This window comes from Eubalaena glacialis, chromosome 19 (genome assembly GCF_028564815.1).
Source record: "Eubalaena glacialis isolate mEubGla1 chromosome 19, mEubGla1.1.hap2.+ XY, whole genome shotgun sequence".
Lineage (NCBI taxonomy): Eukaryota > Metazoa > Chordata > Mammalia > Artiodactyla > Balaenidae > Eubalaena > Eubalaena glacialis.
The window spans coordinates 10,749,446-10,766,560 of NC_083734.1; the positions used below are offsets into that span (position 1 = coordinate 10,749,446).

General features: G+C 51.1%; 3 protein-coding genes across 3 annotated transcripts; 2 read left to right on the top strand and 1 right to left on the bottom strand.

Annotated features, from left to right (window-relative positions):
• Window positions 1-3,598: 3,598 nt before the first annotated feature.
• Window positions 3,599-10,153, top strand: TM4SF5 (transmembrane 4 L six family member 5). Its single transcript, XM_061176087.1, has 5 exons — window positions 3,599-3,909; window positions 8,833-8,913; window positions 9,290-9,426; window positions 9,669-9,852; window positions 9,927-10,153. The coding sequence occupies exons 1-5, from the start codon at window positions 3,736-3,738 to the stop codon at window positions 9,939-9,941; spliced, it is 591 nt and encodes a 196-aa protein (XP_061032070.1). The 5' UTR covers window positions 3,599-3,735; the 3' UTR covers window positions 9,942-10,153.
• Window positions 10,154-10,941: 788 nt separating this feature from the next.
• VMO1 (vitelline membrane outer layer 1 homolog) lies at window positions 10,942-11,886 on the bottom strand. Its single transcript, XM_061175573.1, has 3 exons — window positions 11,694-11,886; window positions 11,500-11,615; window positions 10,942-11,239 (listed from the first exon to the last, which is right to left on the bottom strand). The coding sequence occupies exons 1-3, from the start codon at window positions 11,877-11,879 to the stop codon at window positions 10,942-10,944; spliced, it is 600 nt and encodes a 199-aa protein (XP_061031556.1). The 5' UTR covers window positions 11,880-11,886.
• Window positions 11,887-14,262: 2,376 nt separating this feature from the next.
• GLTPD2 (glycolipid transfer protein domain containing 2) lies at window positions 14,263-16,199 on the top strand. The gene is made up of 4 exons (XM_061175572.1): window positions 14,263-14,421; window positions 14,531-14,595; window positions 14,852-15,018; window positions 15,118-16,199. The coding sequence occupies exons 1-4, from the start codon at window positions 14,316-14,318 to the stop codon at window positions 15,632-15,634; spliced, it is 855 nt and encodes a 284-aa protein (XP_061031555.1). The 5' UTR covers window positions 14,263-14,315; the 3' UTR covers window positions 15,635-16,199.
• The last annotated feature ends 916 nt before the right edge of the window (window positions 16,200-17,115 follow it).

Below are 17,115 nucleotides of genomic sequence, written 5' to 3' on the forward strand. Positions count from 1 at the left end.
TTATTTATGGATTCAGTTGCCTTGTGGCTTTTGCTCATTCCCTGCTTTCATACTTCTCTCAGTTCCCTCTGATGACTCTCAGGTTGGGGCCATCCTTCCCTCTGATGACTCTCAGGTTGGGGCCATCCTTCCCTCTGATGACTCTCAGGTTGTCTTCAGTCAACTTTCCCAAGAATGAAGATCCAATTCATTGATCAGTCATCATTCAGTATGGGTACCTCTCTCTGTTGGGCAGAGTTCTTACCTCAAGCAACCACACAGGTCTCTGGTTTCATGTCTGCTTTTGGGTTGGCTACTCCTTCTTGGATCAATCAGCTGTGGCCTAGATAATGGGGTCTGTGTCAGTCAGCTATTGCTGTGGAACAAAAAAATCCCACGAAGTCTTAGTGGCCTACAAATATCAGCATTTATTATCAGCATTTATTTCACTCATACATTGGTTTCACTCATACATTTCACTCATACATTGAGTGAAACCAATGTGTGGATTGGTTGGAGGTCAGCTGATGTAGGCTGGGATCTTGTATCTTACACCTTCCTTTTACCGGTGAGCTAACTCAGGCATGTTCTCCCGAAGCCCATATCTGGGTCTCACGCATGCAACTGTGAATCCCTGTACTCTCCAGCACAAGGCTCTGTCCACAGCAAGGGCTTAATGAATTCATCTCTGTGTCAAAAAAGACTCTTTAGGAAATTCCCTGGCAGTCCAATGGTTAGGACTCTGTGCTTTCACTGCCGAGTGCCTGGGTTCAACCCCTGGTCAGGAAACTGAGATCCCACAAGACACACTGCAGGGCCAAAAGACAAAAAAAAAAAAACTACAGATTCAATGCAATCCCTATCAAATTACCAATGGCACTTTTCACAGAACTAGAACAAAAAAAAATCGTAAATTTTGTATGGAGAGACAAAAGACCCCAGATAGCCAAAGCCACAGTAATCAAGACAGTATGGTACTGGCACAAAAACAGAAATATAGATCAATGGAACAGGATAGAAAGCCCAGAGATAAACCCACACACATCTGGTCACCTTATCTTTGACAAAGGAGGCAAGAATATGCAATGGAGAAAAGACAGCCTCTTCAATAGGTGGTGCTGGGAAAAATGGACAGATACGTGTAAAAGGATGAAATTAGAACACACCCTAACACCATACACAAAAATAAACTCAAAATGGATTAAAGACCTAAATGTCAGGCCAGACACTATAAAACTCTTAGACGAAAACATAGGCAGAAGACTCTATGACATAAATCACAGCAAGATCCTTTTTGACCCACCTCCTAGAGTAAGGGAAATAAAAACAAAAATAAACAAATGGGACCTAATGAAACTTAAAAGCTTCTGCACAGCAAAGGAAACCATAAACAAGACGAAAAGACAACCCTCAGAATGGGAGAAAATATTTTCAAACAAAGTAACTGACAAAGGATTAATCTCCAAAATATACAAGCAGCTCATGCAGCTCAATATCACAAAAACAAACAACCCAATCCAAAAATGGGCAGAAGACCTAAATTGACATTTCTCCAAAGAAGACATACATATGGCAAACAAATACATGAAAAGATGCTCAACATCACTAATCATTAGAGAAATGCAAATCAAAACCACAATGAGATATCACCTCACACTGGTCAGAATGGCCATCATCAAAAAATCTAGAAACAATAAATGCTGCAAAGGGTGTGGAGAAAAGGGAACCCTCCTGCACTGTTGGTGGGAATGTAAATTGATACAGCCACTATGGAGAACAGTATGGAGGTTCCTTAAAAAACTAAAAATAGAACTACCATATGACCCAGCAATCCCACTACTGGGCATATACCCTGAGAAAACCATAATTCAAAAAGCTACATGTACCACAATATTCATTGCAGCACTGTTTACAATAGCTAGGACATGGAAGCAACCTAAGTGTCCATCAACAGATGAATGGATAAAGAAGATGTGGCACATATATACAATGGACTATTACTCAGCCATAAAAAGGAACAAAATTGAGTTATTTGTAGTGAGGTGGATGGACCTAGAGTCTGTCATACAGAGTGAAGTAAGTCAGAAAGAGAAAAACAAATACCGTATGCTAACGCATATATATGGAATTTTAAAAAGCGGTACTGATGAACCTAGTGGCAGGGCAGGAAAAAAGACGCAGATGTAGAGAACGGACTTGAGGGCACAGGGTGGGGGAAGGGGAAGCTGGGATGAAGTGAGAGTAGCATTGACATATATACACTACCAAATGTAAAATGGATGGCTAGTGGGAAGCTGCTGCATAGCACAAGGAGATCAACTCGATGCTTTGTGACAACCTAGAGGGATGGGATAGGAAGGGTGGGAGGGAGGGGATATGGGGATAATGGGGATATATGTATACATATAGCTGATTCACTTTGTTGTACAGCAGAAGCTAACACAACGTTGTAAAGCATTTATACTCCAATAAAGATGTGAAAAAAAAAATGCTGTCGTGTGCAGCTCAAAACAGAGGGAGGTTTAAAAAAAACAACAAAAAAAGACTCTTTACCCTGCAGTTGACAGAAACACAACTCAAACTGGTTCACATAATCAAAAGTTTCCAAGGACTGATCAGGCTTCAGGCATAGCTGGATCTACACGTTCACATGATGTCATCAAGACTTAGTCTTGTGAATTCCTTAGCGGTCCAGTGGTTAGGACTCTGCGCTTCCACTGCCGAGGGCCCAGCTTCAATTCCTGGTCAGGGAACTAAGATCCCACAAGTGGGGGGGGGCGCGGGGGGGGACTTAGTCTCTCTCCATCTCTTGACAGGTCTTTCCTCTGGATTTTCTTCACTCTCCAGCAGGCAGGTGACAATATGCCACCAGCAACTGCAGCAGCGCAACAAAAACAGGAATTCTTTGACCTCAGATTGCCAACAACAAGAACCAGAAATTGGTTCCCACGGGGCTGGCTTGGATCACGTGGCCATTGCTGAATCAAACACGGAGGCCAGGGGGATGGATGCTTTAATCAATGAGACCTCAGTGGTGGTCTCAACAGGAAGATGGTTCAATAAACAGACATTAACAAGAAGAAACAAAAGGATAATGAACCTCCACCACAATCTTTAGTTTCTTTCCAGGAGAAAATCTCCCTATGGGACTAATAGGGCACCATACACTGGCTTAGTGTGTCCTCGGTTACAAAATGTTTCTCACCCTCACCTTGACCCTTTTTTTTTTTTTTTTGGCCACCCCACGCGGCTTGCAGGATCTTAGTTCCCCAACCAGGGATTGAACCCAGGCCGCAGGCAGTGAGGGTGCCGAGTCCTAATCACTGGACCGCCAGGGAACTCCCTAACCCATTTAATCCTCACCACCTGCCCGCGAGCCAAGGGCATACTTTGGCTGTATACCCTTTGTACAGATGAGGCAACTGAGACAGAGACATTAAGGGGCTTGGTTAAGTCACAAAGCAGGTAAGGAGTCGACCAAGGTTCTGTGGAGAGGTGTGTGCAGAAAAAGAGGAAGAACACACTGAGCCCAGGCAACTTCCTCTGTGTGTCAGGCTCCCCCACCTCCTCCACCACATCCTCCCCTTTGCCCGCGTCTCTGCTGCAGCCCCTTGTCTCCTGTCTCCCTTATCATCAGCTACTGCCAGCTTCGCCACACCTCCTCCTCGACCTTTGCTCCGGGCTTGTTTTTCCCTCTGGACCGGGGAACCTCGGGCTCACTTTCACTTGCTGCCTGTCCTTGCCAAGAGCCTCACCATGTGCACGGGAAAGTGTGCCCGCTTCGTGGGGCTCTCCCTCATCCCCCTCTCCCTGGTCTGCATTGTGGCCAACGCCCTCCTGCTAGTGCCCAACGGTCAGACCACCTGGACCAAGGACCACCTCAGCTTGCAAGTCTGGCTCATGGCTGGCTTCATCGGCGGGGGCCTGATGGTGAGAGGGCTGGCCAGGGCACACGGGCCAGGGGGCTGGGCGCCGCTCTCCGGGGTCCTGAACAGGAGGGAGAGGGAGTGAGGGAAAAGGATGGCTGCCCGGGAAGGGATGGCGGTGGCTTGGTGGGGACCAGGAGCCCGCGCAGGCTGCCCCCAAACACTGAGCACTCTGTAGGGGAGGTTCTCAGCCCCAGGGTCCTGAGCTGAATGTCTGAGGGGGATGAGAAGGAAGGAGCCTTACTGCTCGAAAATGTTCCCTCCTGGGTACGGAGTATGTCCTACCAGCCCCTCGCCATCCCCACTGCTGAGCAGATGCTGGGAACACCTCACTACAGGGGTTGAGGCAGAAGGAACAGCTGGTTGCATGGGAGGTTATCAGGTTAAGATAATAATGGGCTTGGTGCGGGTGTGGTTTACAGTGACAGTATATGGAGCCAGGGAGTGATGTCGCAGATCAGTCTTTCTACCTATCAGCTGAGTGTCACCTCCCCCACTTCCATGTCCCTTCACTCTCCACCCAGGTTTCTGGATGCCCACTGTGCGCTGGGCACTAAGGATAAACTCAGAACCCGGGTCAGTATGGTGGAGAAGGGGTCCCCGTGGCTTCCTGGAAACTAGGATCTGTCAGGAGAAATTGGGGAAGGGGAGACACAGACTTCCCGGACTTCCTAACCCCCATTCGCCACGCCCCTGCCCATTCAGGGAACTTTTTTGTTGTTTTGTTTGTTTGTGCACTGCGTGGCATGCGGGTTCTTGGTTCCCCCACCAGGGATTGAAACCGTGCCCACTGTCTTAACCGCTGGACCGCCAGGGAGGTCCCTAGGGGAACTTTTTGGAAGGTCAAGCGAATTTAACATCTTTATGGCATGAAGACAAAAGATCTACCCTGCACGGTTCCCCACTTCTCAGGATGGCTGACTGATGAAATTCTCCGGGGGATGCCTCACCTTTGTCTCTTTCACTGGCCACAAGTCTGTTAGCTAATGGGGACACCTCTTCTCCTTTACCCAACAATCCCCTCTTACCCATCCAGGTCTTTCCTCCTACTCCCCCTCCCCCTCCCCCATGGATTTATGGCTGCTGGACTCCACCCCATACCTCTGACCTCAACCCTCTCTGAGACGTCACACTCCTCCCAGCCCCACCCTCTCCGCAGCTGTCACATCACACCCCTCCTCCAGCCCAAACCACCACCACCTCCCCACAATCTTACTTGCCTGCTTCTGGAGAGACCCCCAAGGATGCCCCCCCAACATGCTCATTCCCAGCTGCCCTCCGGCCTCCATGCTCTCAGCCACCCTGGAGAAGGTTCTCAAGTGTATTCACAGTTAATGCTATGCCACAGGCACACAGGCGAGAGCCCTGCACTCCCTGAAGCCGGTGTTTCTGCTGGGGAGACACACAGTATCAAGGAAGCAAAAATGTATGCCCCACAGGAGGAAGGGCTGCCTGTTTCATTGGCTGCTGTGTGCCAGGCGCCTAGGCCTGGATTAACAGGCACTGGATTAATAGTGAATGAACAAAGTAAACAGACGAGCGAGATGATCTCAGATAAAAGTAGGGACCATCAAGAAAACAAAGCAGGATGCTGTCGTAAAGAGCTCCTGAGTCAAAGTGGGGGGCCACTTCTTATAGCATTTTCAAGGAAGGCCTTGATGAGGTGACTTCTGAACTGAGACCCAAAAGACAAAAAGAAGGAATCAGCATGGCAGACAGGTGAGTACAAAGTGTAAGGCAGGAATAGGCCTGCACATCTCAGGACTGGAGAGGCCGCCAGTGCAGCTGAGGTTTGATGAAGTGAAATCGGAGGAGGGCAGAGGCCAGAGCACCTATACCCTTGAAAGACACAGTGAGGAATTTGAATTTTATTATAAGTGCACAGAAAACTATTGAAGGACTTTTTACCTTTTTAAAAAGTCATACAAATGCCCAGATCCTTAATATACAGCTCAGTGAATTTTTATAAAGGGAACACACCCATGTTCTGGGCACTCAGATCAAGATGTGGTTCATTACAAGAACCCCAGACATGCCTCCCACCAGGCCCTACCCCACACCAACAAGGGCCCCACTATCCTGACTTCTATCCCAGAGGTTAGTTTTGTCTGTTTAGCACTTTATATAAATGGAATCATATAGAGTGGACACTTTTGTTCTGGCTTCTTGAGGTCAACATTATGTTTGTAAGTTTCATCCATATTGTTACACAGTGCTGTAGTTTATTATTTCTAATATTTACACAATTATTTCCATTGTGTAAGTATTACTACAATTTATTTAAACATTCTACTGTTGATGGACATTTGGACAGTTCCCAACTTGGGTTTATTCTAAATAATGCTCTATAAACATTCCTGTAAATGTCTTTAGGTGAATGTACGTTTGCATTTCTGTTGGATAGATACCTAGGAGTAAAACTGCTGATTCTTAAGGTATGCAAATGTTCAGTGCTAACAGATATTACCAAAGAGTTGTCTGAAGTACTTATGCCAATTGTATTCCCACCAGCAAAGGATGAGAGTTCTAGTTGCTCCATATCCCGCCGGATATGGCTGGCTGCTGGGTGGTGAGTAAACAGTAGGAGGTCAGCACTGGATGCAGAAAGACCAGACTGAGGTCACTACAGTTGTCCAGGGGAGATGATAGTGGCTTAGATGAGGCCAGTGGCCATGGAGATGGAGAAAAGTAAACAGACTCGAACTATAAACTCAGTGCTTCCTCCTGCCTTTTCAATTACCCTTCTCTTTTCAATGAGACGAGATAGCAGAGAGCAAGACAGACGAGTTCAGACAACAAAGGGAAACACTTTGGCTAGAAAAGTAAAAATCAGGGACTTCCCTGGTGGTCCAGTGGCTAAGACTCCGTGCTCCCAATGCAGGGGGCCTGGGTTCCATCCCTGGTCGGGGAACTAAGATCCCAAATGCCGCAACTAAAGATCCCGCGTGCTGCAACTAAGATCTGGTACAGCCAAATAAATAAGTAAATATTTTTTAAAAAATCACAAACAGGGCTTCCCTGGTAGCACAGTGGTTGAGAACCCACCTGCCAATGCAGGGGACACAATGCAGCGTTCGATCCCTGGTCCGGGAAGATCCCACATGCTGCAGAACAACTAAGCCCTGTGCGCTACAACTACTGAGCCTGTGCTCTAGAGCCCGTGAGCCACAACTACTGAGCCCGCGTGCTGCAACTACTGAAGCCCATGCCTAGAGCCCGGGCTCCACAACAAGAGAAGCCACCCAGTAAGTAAGAAGCCCGCGCACCTCAACAAAGAGTAGCCCCCACTCGTGGCAACTAGAGAAACCCTGTGCACAGGAACAAAGACCCAACACAGCCAAAAATAAATAAATAAATTTATAAAAAAAAAAACACAAACAGGTCGTTTGAAATTGGTAAATCCAAATTCCAGGTGTCTTTGGATCCAGGAGCTTCTGAGTAAGTGATGTAACCAGAAAGGCTAAGCAAGGGGGCCAGCATTGGCCCTAGACCTGCCATGAGACATGGAAGAGGGAAGAGTGTCTGGTGGAAAGTTCATTCAACTCTGCAGGTGTTTCTGTAAGGTTGCTGTGGATGATATAATGAAACTAAAACTCTCAGCCCCTCTCTTAGAGAAGATCAAAATGCTGCCTTGTTGGTGTGTGCCAGACAAGGAAGACAGGGAGGCAAAGATCCAGACAGCTGTGGAATTCTGGAGATGGGAGACAGGCAAAGAACCTGGTCTGGTGCAACAAAGTTAAGGCTGGAGCCAAAAGTGAGACGCCTCGAACGCCTTCCTGGAGTTCAGTCTTGATGGGCTACTCTTTGAGGAGACCCTAAAGGATTGGATCAGGGAAAAGACCAGTTGAAATCTAAGTTTAATCTGGTGGTAGCAATGTAGAATGGAATGTGAGTTGGCACAGGGCAAGAGATACAAAAATCTAGTAGAGAGGCTGAGCACATCCTTCTCATGGGAGGTGATTGGGGATTCAACGTGGGGAAGAAAAAAGGACTGACAGATTCAAGAGCCATTGAAGGACAAGTCCCAAAGACTTGAGGTCTGGCTAGGTGTGAAGGATTCAAGTTTTCAGGCCGGGGTGACCTGCAGGATATTTCCACTGATGGAGACAAGAAAGCCAAAGGGAGATGAATTGGGGGGAACAAATTGTGAGATTAGTACGAGGCTGGATGAACTTAAGCTAAAACCAAGACATTCAAACGAACATACCCTTCAGGCAGTTAGATTTGAATTTGGAGGCATCAATTTAGGAGACAACAATTGTTAGAGGGAGCAGCTGATGCTCTGGAAGGGGACGGGCTCTCTGAGGAGGGCCACGGGAGAAAGAAAGACAAAGAGGATCAGGGCTGTATCTTGGGGATTCCCACCCTTCCCATCAGAGTCTTACATGCTCCTCCACCCTCCACCATAATCCCAGTTCGCCAGGCATTCCAACACCACTATTCCTTCCTGCTGCTGAGGGACTCTATAGTTATTGACCATTTACTCTGAGCAAGTCTTGACATCAAGGCAACCTGTTATTTCATTAAATCCTGAGAACAGCCCATTTTACAGAGGACAAAACTGAGACCCAGAGAGGTGAATCAATTCACGGAGTGTGAAGTGAGCACAAGGTTGGCATTAAACCCAGGCCTCCTGATTCACATTCAGTTGGGCACCTACTATATGCTGAGATTTATGGGGGATATAATGATATTGCGCCCTATCCTCCTGGAGGCTACAATCTGGACAGAGATAAGTAGGCACATAAATATAGATAAATTTAAAGCAGAGCCCCACATTGCTCCAGGAGAAGTAGAGATAAGGTCTCCCTATAGTCCAAATGACTGAAGGCATCACAGGAAGCTTACCTCGTAACAATACGGGGTAAGCACTGATCCAAGTTGGGGACCTGGGTGACTCGCTATCACATCGACTCTGATCCCACAGGTACTGTGTCCAGGAATTTCCGCCGTCCGGGCAGGGGGCAAAGGCTGTTGTGGTGCAGGCTGCTGTGGGAATCGCTGCAGGGTAAGATGCAAATTAAGACGGCACTCAGCATAGGTCTTTGAATCGGTCTTCGAAGAATCACACCTAAACCCCTCCACAGAATTCCCAGCTTCACGAGCTCCTCTGCAGAGTCCTAGGCTCCATCTTACCGCTCCCTCGCACCCGCAAATCTTAGGCTTCAGTGGGCCTGACCGGAGGGAACTACAATTCCCATGAACCTCCGCGGCCACTGGCTCTTAGAATTAGCCGAACTCCAAGCCCTGGAGTTTGACGGGAAATGTATTTTTAACGAGACTGGTTAGAGCTCAGTAACAAAGGGCGGGGGGAGCTAGGGGCGCTTTGCCCACGAGTGGGGCGGGGACGGCCCAACTCACCTCTCCTCGCACTCTGTATCCAGATGCTGCGATCGGTCTTCTGCTCGGCGTTCGGGATGCTTGGTGCCATCTACTGCCTCTCGGTATCAGGAGCCGGGCTCCGAATTGGACCACAATGCTTAATGGACGGCTCCTGGGCATACCACTTCCAACAGACCGCGTAAGGCTCAGCCTGTATTCGCGCCCCCGCCCCCATTCTCTGCTACTGCCCACCTGCCTTTCCCACGTGGACCGAAAAACCTAGGTGGGACTCGGCTTCGAGACAGCTTCCTCCACGTGGGCCGAACAAGTCCTTTGCATATCCCCCTCGGCGCCTGCGCGGGGCGGGGCGAGGAGCCCCGAGGCGGGGGGGGGGCGCTCCGCGTGACCTCCTTCTCTCACGTGACCCTGCCCGAACCGCAGAGGCTCCTACCTGCTCAACCGCACTCAGTGGAGCTCGTGCGTGGAGCCGCCTGGTGTGGTCTACTGGAACGTGACGCTCTTCTCGCTGCTGGTGGCCGCCTCGTGCCTGGAGATTTTGCTGTGTGGGGTGCAGCTGGTGAACGCGTCCATTGGTGTCTTCTGCGGCGATTGTCGGAAGAAGGAGGTGGGACGGTGTGGGATGGAGCTGTCGAGGAAATCTATTTACTCCCTGACTGCGTCCTCACTTTTTTTTCGCAGGGCGCCCCTCACTGAGGCTCCACGGACCTGGTCCGTCGCTCCTGGACACCCGCTTGGCCCGCCCCCGCCCTGGAATAAACTATTTAGAGCTCTCTTCCGCGTCTCAGATTGTGCCCTATACAAGGAGTGTCCGAAGGTCTCCAGAGACACCGTGGCTTGGGGCTCTCGTGTTTGGGACCCTTGCACCCCGCTTGTTATTTCCTTAATAAATAGTTATTGAACTATTAGTGCACTGGAAATACTGTGTAAACAAGACAGGCAAGTTCTGTGCTCTTAAAGAATTTAACATTCCAAGGGTAGAAGATGGGCAATTTTTAAAAGAGGCAATAGATTATTTTAATTGGTGATAAGTACTTTTTAAAAACACGGAGGTAGTGGGATAGATATTGACTGATGGATGGACTTTTTTAATAAGATAATGTCCAAGAAAGAGAAATTGGAGCTGAAATCTGGTGGATGGGCTAACCATCTGGACAGTTGGGGGATTCCAGGCAGAGAGGGCAGCAAGGACAAAGACCCTCAATTGGACACAGTATACAGAAAAGCCACTGTTTGAGTTTTGGCGGGGGGGGGCGGGGAGGAAAACTATGGAAAAGACATGTTAGCCTCCTAAGTTCTAGAAAATGAAACCTTAAGACGATATAGCATTGTCACCTCCTAATTTGGTAGAAGTTTCTTGATCTGGGGTCACTGGTGGTTCAGAAAGGAAACAACCTGGTCTCTTATTGGGGACGATGTGTCTGCAGAGGCTCACAGAAAGGCAGGGACTTCCTTAACTTGTACGCAAAATTGTGTTTAAGTGTGTCTTTTCTGAACTATGGGTCGGTAACTTTCAGTAGCTTGCCATGGACTCCTGAGACCAAATCCTAATTGGGCCTGGCCCAATGCTAGGTTAGGAGGAAGATGGGGCTACGCACTTTCCCACCCCTAAAACAAGCGAGACCAAAGCCAAGACAGAGAAGCTTTAATAGCGGAGGTGGGACTAGGCTTGGGCTGGGAGAGGGCGGCGATGGTGTCAACTGCGACAGCAGAAAAAGCGCGCGTCGTTAACAGCGGTGTCATCGCGGAGGCCTCTAGGCTGCTCGATCTTGGTCTGCAAGCCGCACACTCCTTTAGGGCAAGGCTCACTCCAGTCTCCAAAGTCTCCCCAGGACAGACCGGGCCCCTGCAACTCCGTGCTGTCGGAGCAGCGGAAGCGCACGTTGTTCGCAGCCGTGTTGTCCCCGGGGGTCACGGGTGCCTCCACGCGAAGCGAGAAAGCCACCAGGAAGCCGCTGCCGGGACACCACAGCGGCTCACTCCACGCGCCCCACCTGCGAAGGAAGCAGAGACGCGCGGTCTCCGCGGGCGCCCCCTACCCACCTCCAGCCGGACCCAGGCCTCGGGGCGTCCCAGCCAGGTGCAACAGTCACCTGACCTCCACCGAGGTGCGGAGCTGGGAGTCTCCCACCCGCTTCCCAGGTCTAAACCTCCCCACAGCTCTGGAGGAACCTGCCTATCGGTAGGGGATGTGCGTAACGGAGAGCAAGGGGCATACCCCGACCCTAGGGGATCCTCGGCCCCTGCCCCCCACCTTCCAGACTGGGACTCCACCACGTGCGTGTTGAGCTCCGCATTCCCGCGCGCGCAGTGCAGCCGGATTCCGTTCAGAGCCGTGTCGTCGCCAGGAATGCCTTGGGGGGGCTCCACCTGGGCGGCGGAGGACGAGTCAGAAGACTGCCATCCTCTGCTTGGGGTCCCCACCGAGACCTAGGCCTGAGCCCCTACCTTGAGCGAGAACCCGCTGGCGAAGAATCCGTCAGGACACATCTCTGGCCAGGCCCAGTCGCCCCAGGGGCCCCCGTTGGTCACCTCGATGACCAATGTGTAGCCGCTCAACGCATCTGCTCTTGCATGCCCGAAGCACGTCGCCCACAGCAACAGAAGCAGCTTGGCTCCCGCGCCCCGCTCCATCCCGCAGCCTCTGTGAGCCCGGGCCCTTTGTGCAGGTGTATACCACCTTTGCCCTAAGAGGGCTCCGATTGCGGAAGGGCCACCTGAATTAAGTGACACTCAAAACCAATCCGTTCCGGAAGCCTACAAACTTGTTTCTCAGCTCAGGGAGACTGACGCTCCCAGCGCCAGAGGAGGAGGGGCAGCAAGAACCCACGGGTTTAAATAACCACCAACCTACCGAACGTTTACAGACTATAGGCCACGAATCGTGGTTAGCGTTTTGCTGGCATGTTTTATTTAATCCACACAACAATTTTAGGAGGTGAGAATTACCATTCCTATTCTGCCAGTGAGGGAACTAGAGCTGCGGAATTGCAAGCGACTTGTCTAAGGTCACAGTCAGCAAGCCAGGGAACATTCCAACACTAGGAAATGGGGAACCCACGGCTAGGGATGGAAGTGATGGTTCCAGAATCCCACTGGACAGGGACCCCAGGGACCTCCAGGTTGTGAGGGAGCATCGGAGTGAGACAGGGCAAGAATCCATGAACTGTGGGAGCTGGGAAGCATCTTGTGAGTGATTGGGGACCCGATGCCTTGAGAATCTGGGACACCCCTTCCCCTCAAAAGAAAATGTACACAGAGACAGGAACAGTTTTAAAAAGTTTATGGACAGGGAACTGAGAACAGGAGACGCTATTTCTTCCATTGCTTCCTGTAGCCTTTCCCTCAATGTTTTTCCCCCTGTGACCACCAGGGGGACTCCTAATTTAAAAAAACAACAACAACAAACAAATTTGCTATGGGGAGTACCACCCCTGATTTGCCTGCCCTTCAAAAACATTCCTTTGTCTATTCAATATATACTTATTTAGAAATAATGTGTTTTGGCCCAGGCAATATTCTAAACGCTAAATAGAGCAGCCACCAAGAAAAGGCCCCTGTCTTCATCAGAGCTCACATTCCAGTGGGGGAGACAGATGATAAATTCTCCAATGGACCCTGAGCTCTGTGAAGGCACATTTGTCTTCATGGAGCCTAGTACAGGGCCTGGCATGTGGAGGTGGTTAATAAACGTTGGTTTGATGAATGATTGAGGAATCAATCTGGAGATTAAAAAAAGTAAACTACAAAAATGTAAAAGGTGACAGCCTAAACTATATAATTGAGACCTCAGGCATGCAGATTACGATAAGGTCCCCTGGGGGGCTTCCCTGGTGGCACAGTGGTTGAGAATCTGCCTGCTAATGTAGGAAACACGGGTTCGAGCCCTGGTCTGGGAAGATCCCACATGCCGCGCAGCGACCAGGTCCATGAGCCACAACTACTGAGCCTGCGCGTCTGGAGCCTGCGCGTCTGGAGCCTGTGCTCCGCAACAAGAGAGGCCGTGATAGTGAGAGGCCCGCGCGCGCACCGCGATGAAGAGTGGCCCCCGCTTGCCACAACTAGAGAAAGCCCTCGCACAGAAACGAAGACCCAACGCAGCCAAAAATTAATTAATTAATTTTAAAAATAATAATAATAATAAATTAAAAAAAAAAAAAAAAGGTCCCCTGGGCTTCCCTGGTGGCGCAGTGGTTGAGAATCCGCCTGCCAATGCAGGGGACACGGGTTTGAGCCCCGGTCCGGGAAGAACCCACATGCCGCGGAGCAACTAAGCCCGTGCGCCACAACTACTGAGCCTGCGCTCTAGAGCCCGAGAGCCACAACTACTGAAGCCCGTGCACCTAGAGCCCGTGCTCCGCAACAAGAGAAGCCACCGCAATGAGAAGCCCGCGCGCCGCAACGAAGAGTAGCACCGGCTCACCGCAACTAGAGAAAGCCCGCGCGCGGCAACGAAGACCCAACGCAGCCAAAAATAAATAAATAAATTTATAAAATTAAAATAATAATAATAATAAGATAAGGTCCCCTGGGGACAGGATAGAGAATTTAGAAGTGGGTGTTCTCTGAATCCCAGGTGCCCCATGCTTGAACTTAAAAGGTAAGATTTATGGAGCAATTGTGGTAAGCTGTTCCATTTACAGTGTTTGCACATGTGATATCATTTAATCCTCACATGAAGCCTGCAAAAGAACATATTATTATCCTCAATGTACAGTGGAGGGAACTCAGGCCCAGAGTCAACTTAGGGTCCACCATTGCTCAGTGGGGGAACTGGTTCTGACCTCAGCCTCTCCTCACAATACCCAGGCTTCCTCTTACTACAACCTGGCCTTACAGGGAAGGGAAATGTAGCGATGTGTCACTGCTACCGAACCCCCAAATCCTCTTCATCCAGTCCCTCTCTCCTCAGATGCTGCCCTCTGGGGCAAAGGGCACAGGGGAGGGGGACTTAGTAGGTTAATTATTAACCCTTTGCGCCTCAGGCACTGCGGCTTCTCTCCCCTCCTGGAGGCGAAGGGACAAGGCCTGGCAGGGGCTGGTGAAGGGTCGGCGGTCCCTGCAGCAGCCATGCGGGTCCCACTGCCTCAGCCGGTCCCTCGGCACTGGTTGCGCAGTGCGATTCCTCTTGCTGTCTTCACACTACTGCTTGTTTATCTCTGGGCTCGGAGCCTCCGTGAGTACCCCTTCCCTCACCTGCTCTGGGAGGAACCGGGGAATCCAGGCCCTTGAGACCTCCTAAGGTCTCTCCTCAAGCCCTCGCTGCTCTGTTTCACTTCCCTCAGGTGCCCTCTCAGGCTGCAGACCTGGGGCCCAGTCCTGCATTGCCAGGGAACCGCCTCCTTTCCAGGTATGCTCCCGGAAGGGCTGGGACTGGGAGCTCCAGGTAGGACTCTGAGCAGGGGGAAGTGGACCAGGCTGAGGATCTGATGAAGGGCAGGCCCTCCTCCTCCTCTCCCTTCTCCCGTCAGAAGCTGAGAATACAGCAAGAGGGACACCATCTAGATCTTAGGAATAATTTCTTCACAGCCCAACTGGGCTGCTTGGAGAACCCAGCAAGCTAGGGGTTCTGCTCCCACTCCTTTCCCCTCCTATCTCACCCCCAGGTCCGGCAACAGTCGGGACCCTTGGAGGCCCCGGAACGGGAAGGGCCTCAGTGTCTGGGCCCTCAGGGGATGCTGGGCCGCATGATGAGGCCGTTCCGCGCCAGTCTGAACCCGGAAAGGGATGTGGAGTTGTCGCAGTACCTGGCAGGATGGAGGGAGCTAGTCCGGTGAGTGGTCTCTCCCCCCACCCCATCCAGTCCCCGCCTCTTTGTGGCTCCATCGCCCTCTCTCAAACCTTCCTACCCTTCCCACCATCACACACACAGGTTCCTAGCTCCCCTCGGCTCCATCTTCGCCTTCGCCACAAGCGAGGCCTCCGCCAAAGTGACAGCCCTCGAGGCTCTGGTGCACGGCCCAGAGGCCGCGCACTACACGTCGCTGGCGACCATGGTGGCGTGGGAGCGGCCCGGGATCGCCCCACGACTCTCGGCCGGGTGCCCGGGCTCACTGACGATGCTCTTGCTGCACCGTGCGCTACGCTGGTCCCAGCTCTGCCTCCACCGGGTGGCGACCGGGATGCTCGGAGGCCCGGACGCTGGCGCTCAGTGCAGCGACGCCTACGGCACGGCCCTGGCTCCGCACCACCCCTGGTTCGTCCGTCAGGCCGCCCACCTCGCATTCCTCGCCTTCCCGGGTCGCGGCCGCTTGCTCGAGCTGGCGTGTCCAGGTTCCAAAGAGGCGGAGGCACGGAACGCGCTAGTCCAGGCCGCGGGCACCCTAGAGGACGTCTACAACCGTACTCAGAGCTTGCTGGCCGAAGGCGGCCTGCTCGAGCTGGCCTGACGCCTACTGGCCGGAGGAAGGAAGCGCCCTGGGGAGGGGTCGGTGCACCTCCAGGTTGAGCCCTTGGCCCCGCCTCCCGGTGCCGGGGGCGTGGTCGCCATATACCCCGCCTCCTTGGTGACGTCACCACCCCTGGAGGCTCACCTCGATAGGGGTGGGTTTTTTAGACCCTGCCTCTATCCGCAATCTCCGGGAAAAGGGAGGAGCTGTGGGAAATAAAAAGTATTCTTTGGGACTTCCCTGGTGGCAGTGGTTGAGAATCCGCCTGCCAATGCAGGGGACCCGGGTTTGAGCCCTGGTCCGGGAAGATCCCACCTGCAGCGGAGCAACTAAGCCCGTGAGTCACAACTACTGAGACTGTGCTCTAGAGCAGCGAACCACAACTACTGAGCCCACAGGCCTAGAGCCCTTGCTCGGCAACAAGAGAAGCCACCGCAGTGAGAAGCCTGCACGGCAAGGAAGAGTAGCCCCTGCTCACCGCAAGTAGAGAAAAGCCCGTGCACAGCAACGAAGACCCAACGCAGCCTAAAATAAATAAATAAATAAATTTATTTTTAAGAAAGTATTCTTTGGTAGCTGTCGATTTAGGGCGTTTTCTGTGATGACAGCAGGCGCTTAAGGGAAACAGGAAAAAATAGATGTGGGAAGATGTGTCATCCCTGTTTCCGGCCGCCGAGAGACTCACGCTACCCCTGGCCTATGTCAACCACTCCTACAGCTTCTGTTGCCAACTACATGCCAAGTCTCCAGACCAGACCTGTCCCCTGAGCTCCAGCCCCCATAAAGCTCCAGCCCCAGGTGTCTTTCCTGGACACCTCCACAGACACCACAAATGCAACACATCCAAGACGAATCCAGTCACCTCCTCCCAGAACTGCACCTCTTCTTGTGTTTCCTATCTCAATAAATGACACCCTTTCCTGTCAACTACCCAAGGCTAAAACCTGTGTGTCTTGCCTCACGCCAAGCAGGTGCTCAGCTGAGTAATGTATGTTTATTAAATGACTCCACTCCCACAATTGTAAACAAAGTTACACACTGATAATTCCCAAATTATAACTCCAACCCACTTTCCCCTGGACTCCAGAATACTACATATCACTTCCTTATTCCACATCTCCACTTGGATTTCAACTAGAGATAGCAAACTTAACAAGTCCAAAACTGAGCTTCCAATATTCTCTCCTCCCCAAATACTCCACAGTCCTCGCTAGCTCAGTAAACGACAATTCCATTCTTCCAGGTCCTTAAGCCAAAACCCTTGCAGTCATCCTGACTCTTTGGTTTCTCTTTCATCATACCCACCTCCAAGCAGTCAGAATCTGACTATTTCTCACTATCTCCACTGCTACCAACCTTGTCAAGTCAACTTCACCTATCACCTGGATTATTGCAATAGCCTCCTAATTGTTTCTCTCTCCCATACTTTGCGTCCCTACAGTGTATTTTCAATAGAGCAGCCAAAGTGATCTTTAAAATGT

Coding starts and splice junctions, on each gene's coding strand:
- TM4SF5 (XM_061176087.1), top strand. CDS start 3,736: ATGTGCACGGGAAAGTGTGCCCGCTTCGTGGGGCTCTCCCTCATCCCC. Junction 3,910..8,832: donor TCATCGGCGGGGGCCTGATG/GTGAGAGGGCTG, acceptor CTGATCCCACAG/GTACTGTGTCCAGGAATTTC. Junction 9,427..9,668: donor TACCACTTCCAACAGACCGC/GTAAGGCTCAGC, acceptor CCCGAACCGCAG/AGGCTCCTACCTGCTCAACC.
- GLTPD2 (XM_061175572.1), top strand. CDS start 14,316: ATGCGGGTCCCACTGCCTCAGCCGGTCCCTCGGCACTGGTTGCGCAGT. Junction 14,422..14,530: donor TCTCTGGGCTCGGAGCCTCC/GTGAGTACCCCT, acceptor CACTTCCCTCAG/GTGCCCTCTCAGGCTGCAGA. Junction 15,019..15,117: donor GGATGGAGGGAGCTAGTCCG/GTGAGTGGTCTC, acceptor TCACACACACAG/GTTCCTAGCTCCCCTCGGCT.
- VMO1 (XM_061175573.1), bottom strand. CDS start 11,879: ATGGAGCGGGGCGCGGGAGCCAAGCTGCTTCTGTTGCTGTGGGCGACG. Junction 11,616..11,693: donor CCAGCGGGTTCTCGCTCAAG/GTAGGGGCTCAG, acceptor TCCGCCGCCCAG/GTGGAGCCCCCCCAAGGCAT. Junction 11,240..11,499: donor GTGGAGTCCCAGTCTGGAAG/GTGGGGGGCAGG, acceptor CTTCCTTCGCAG/GTGGGGCGCGTGGAGTGAGC.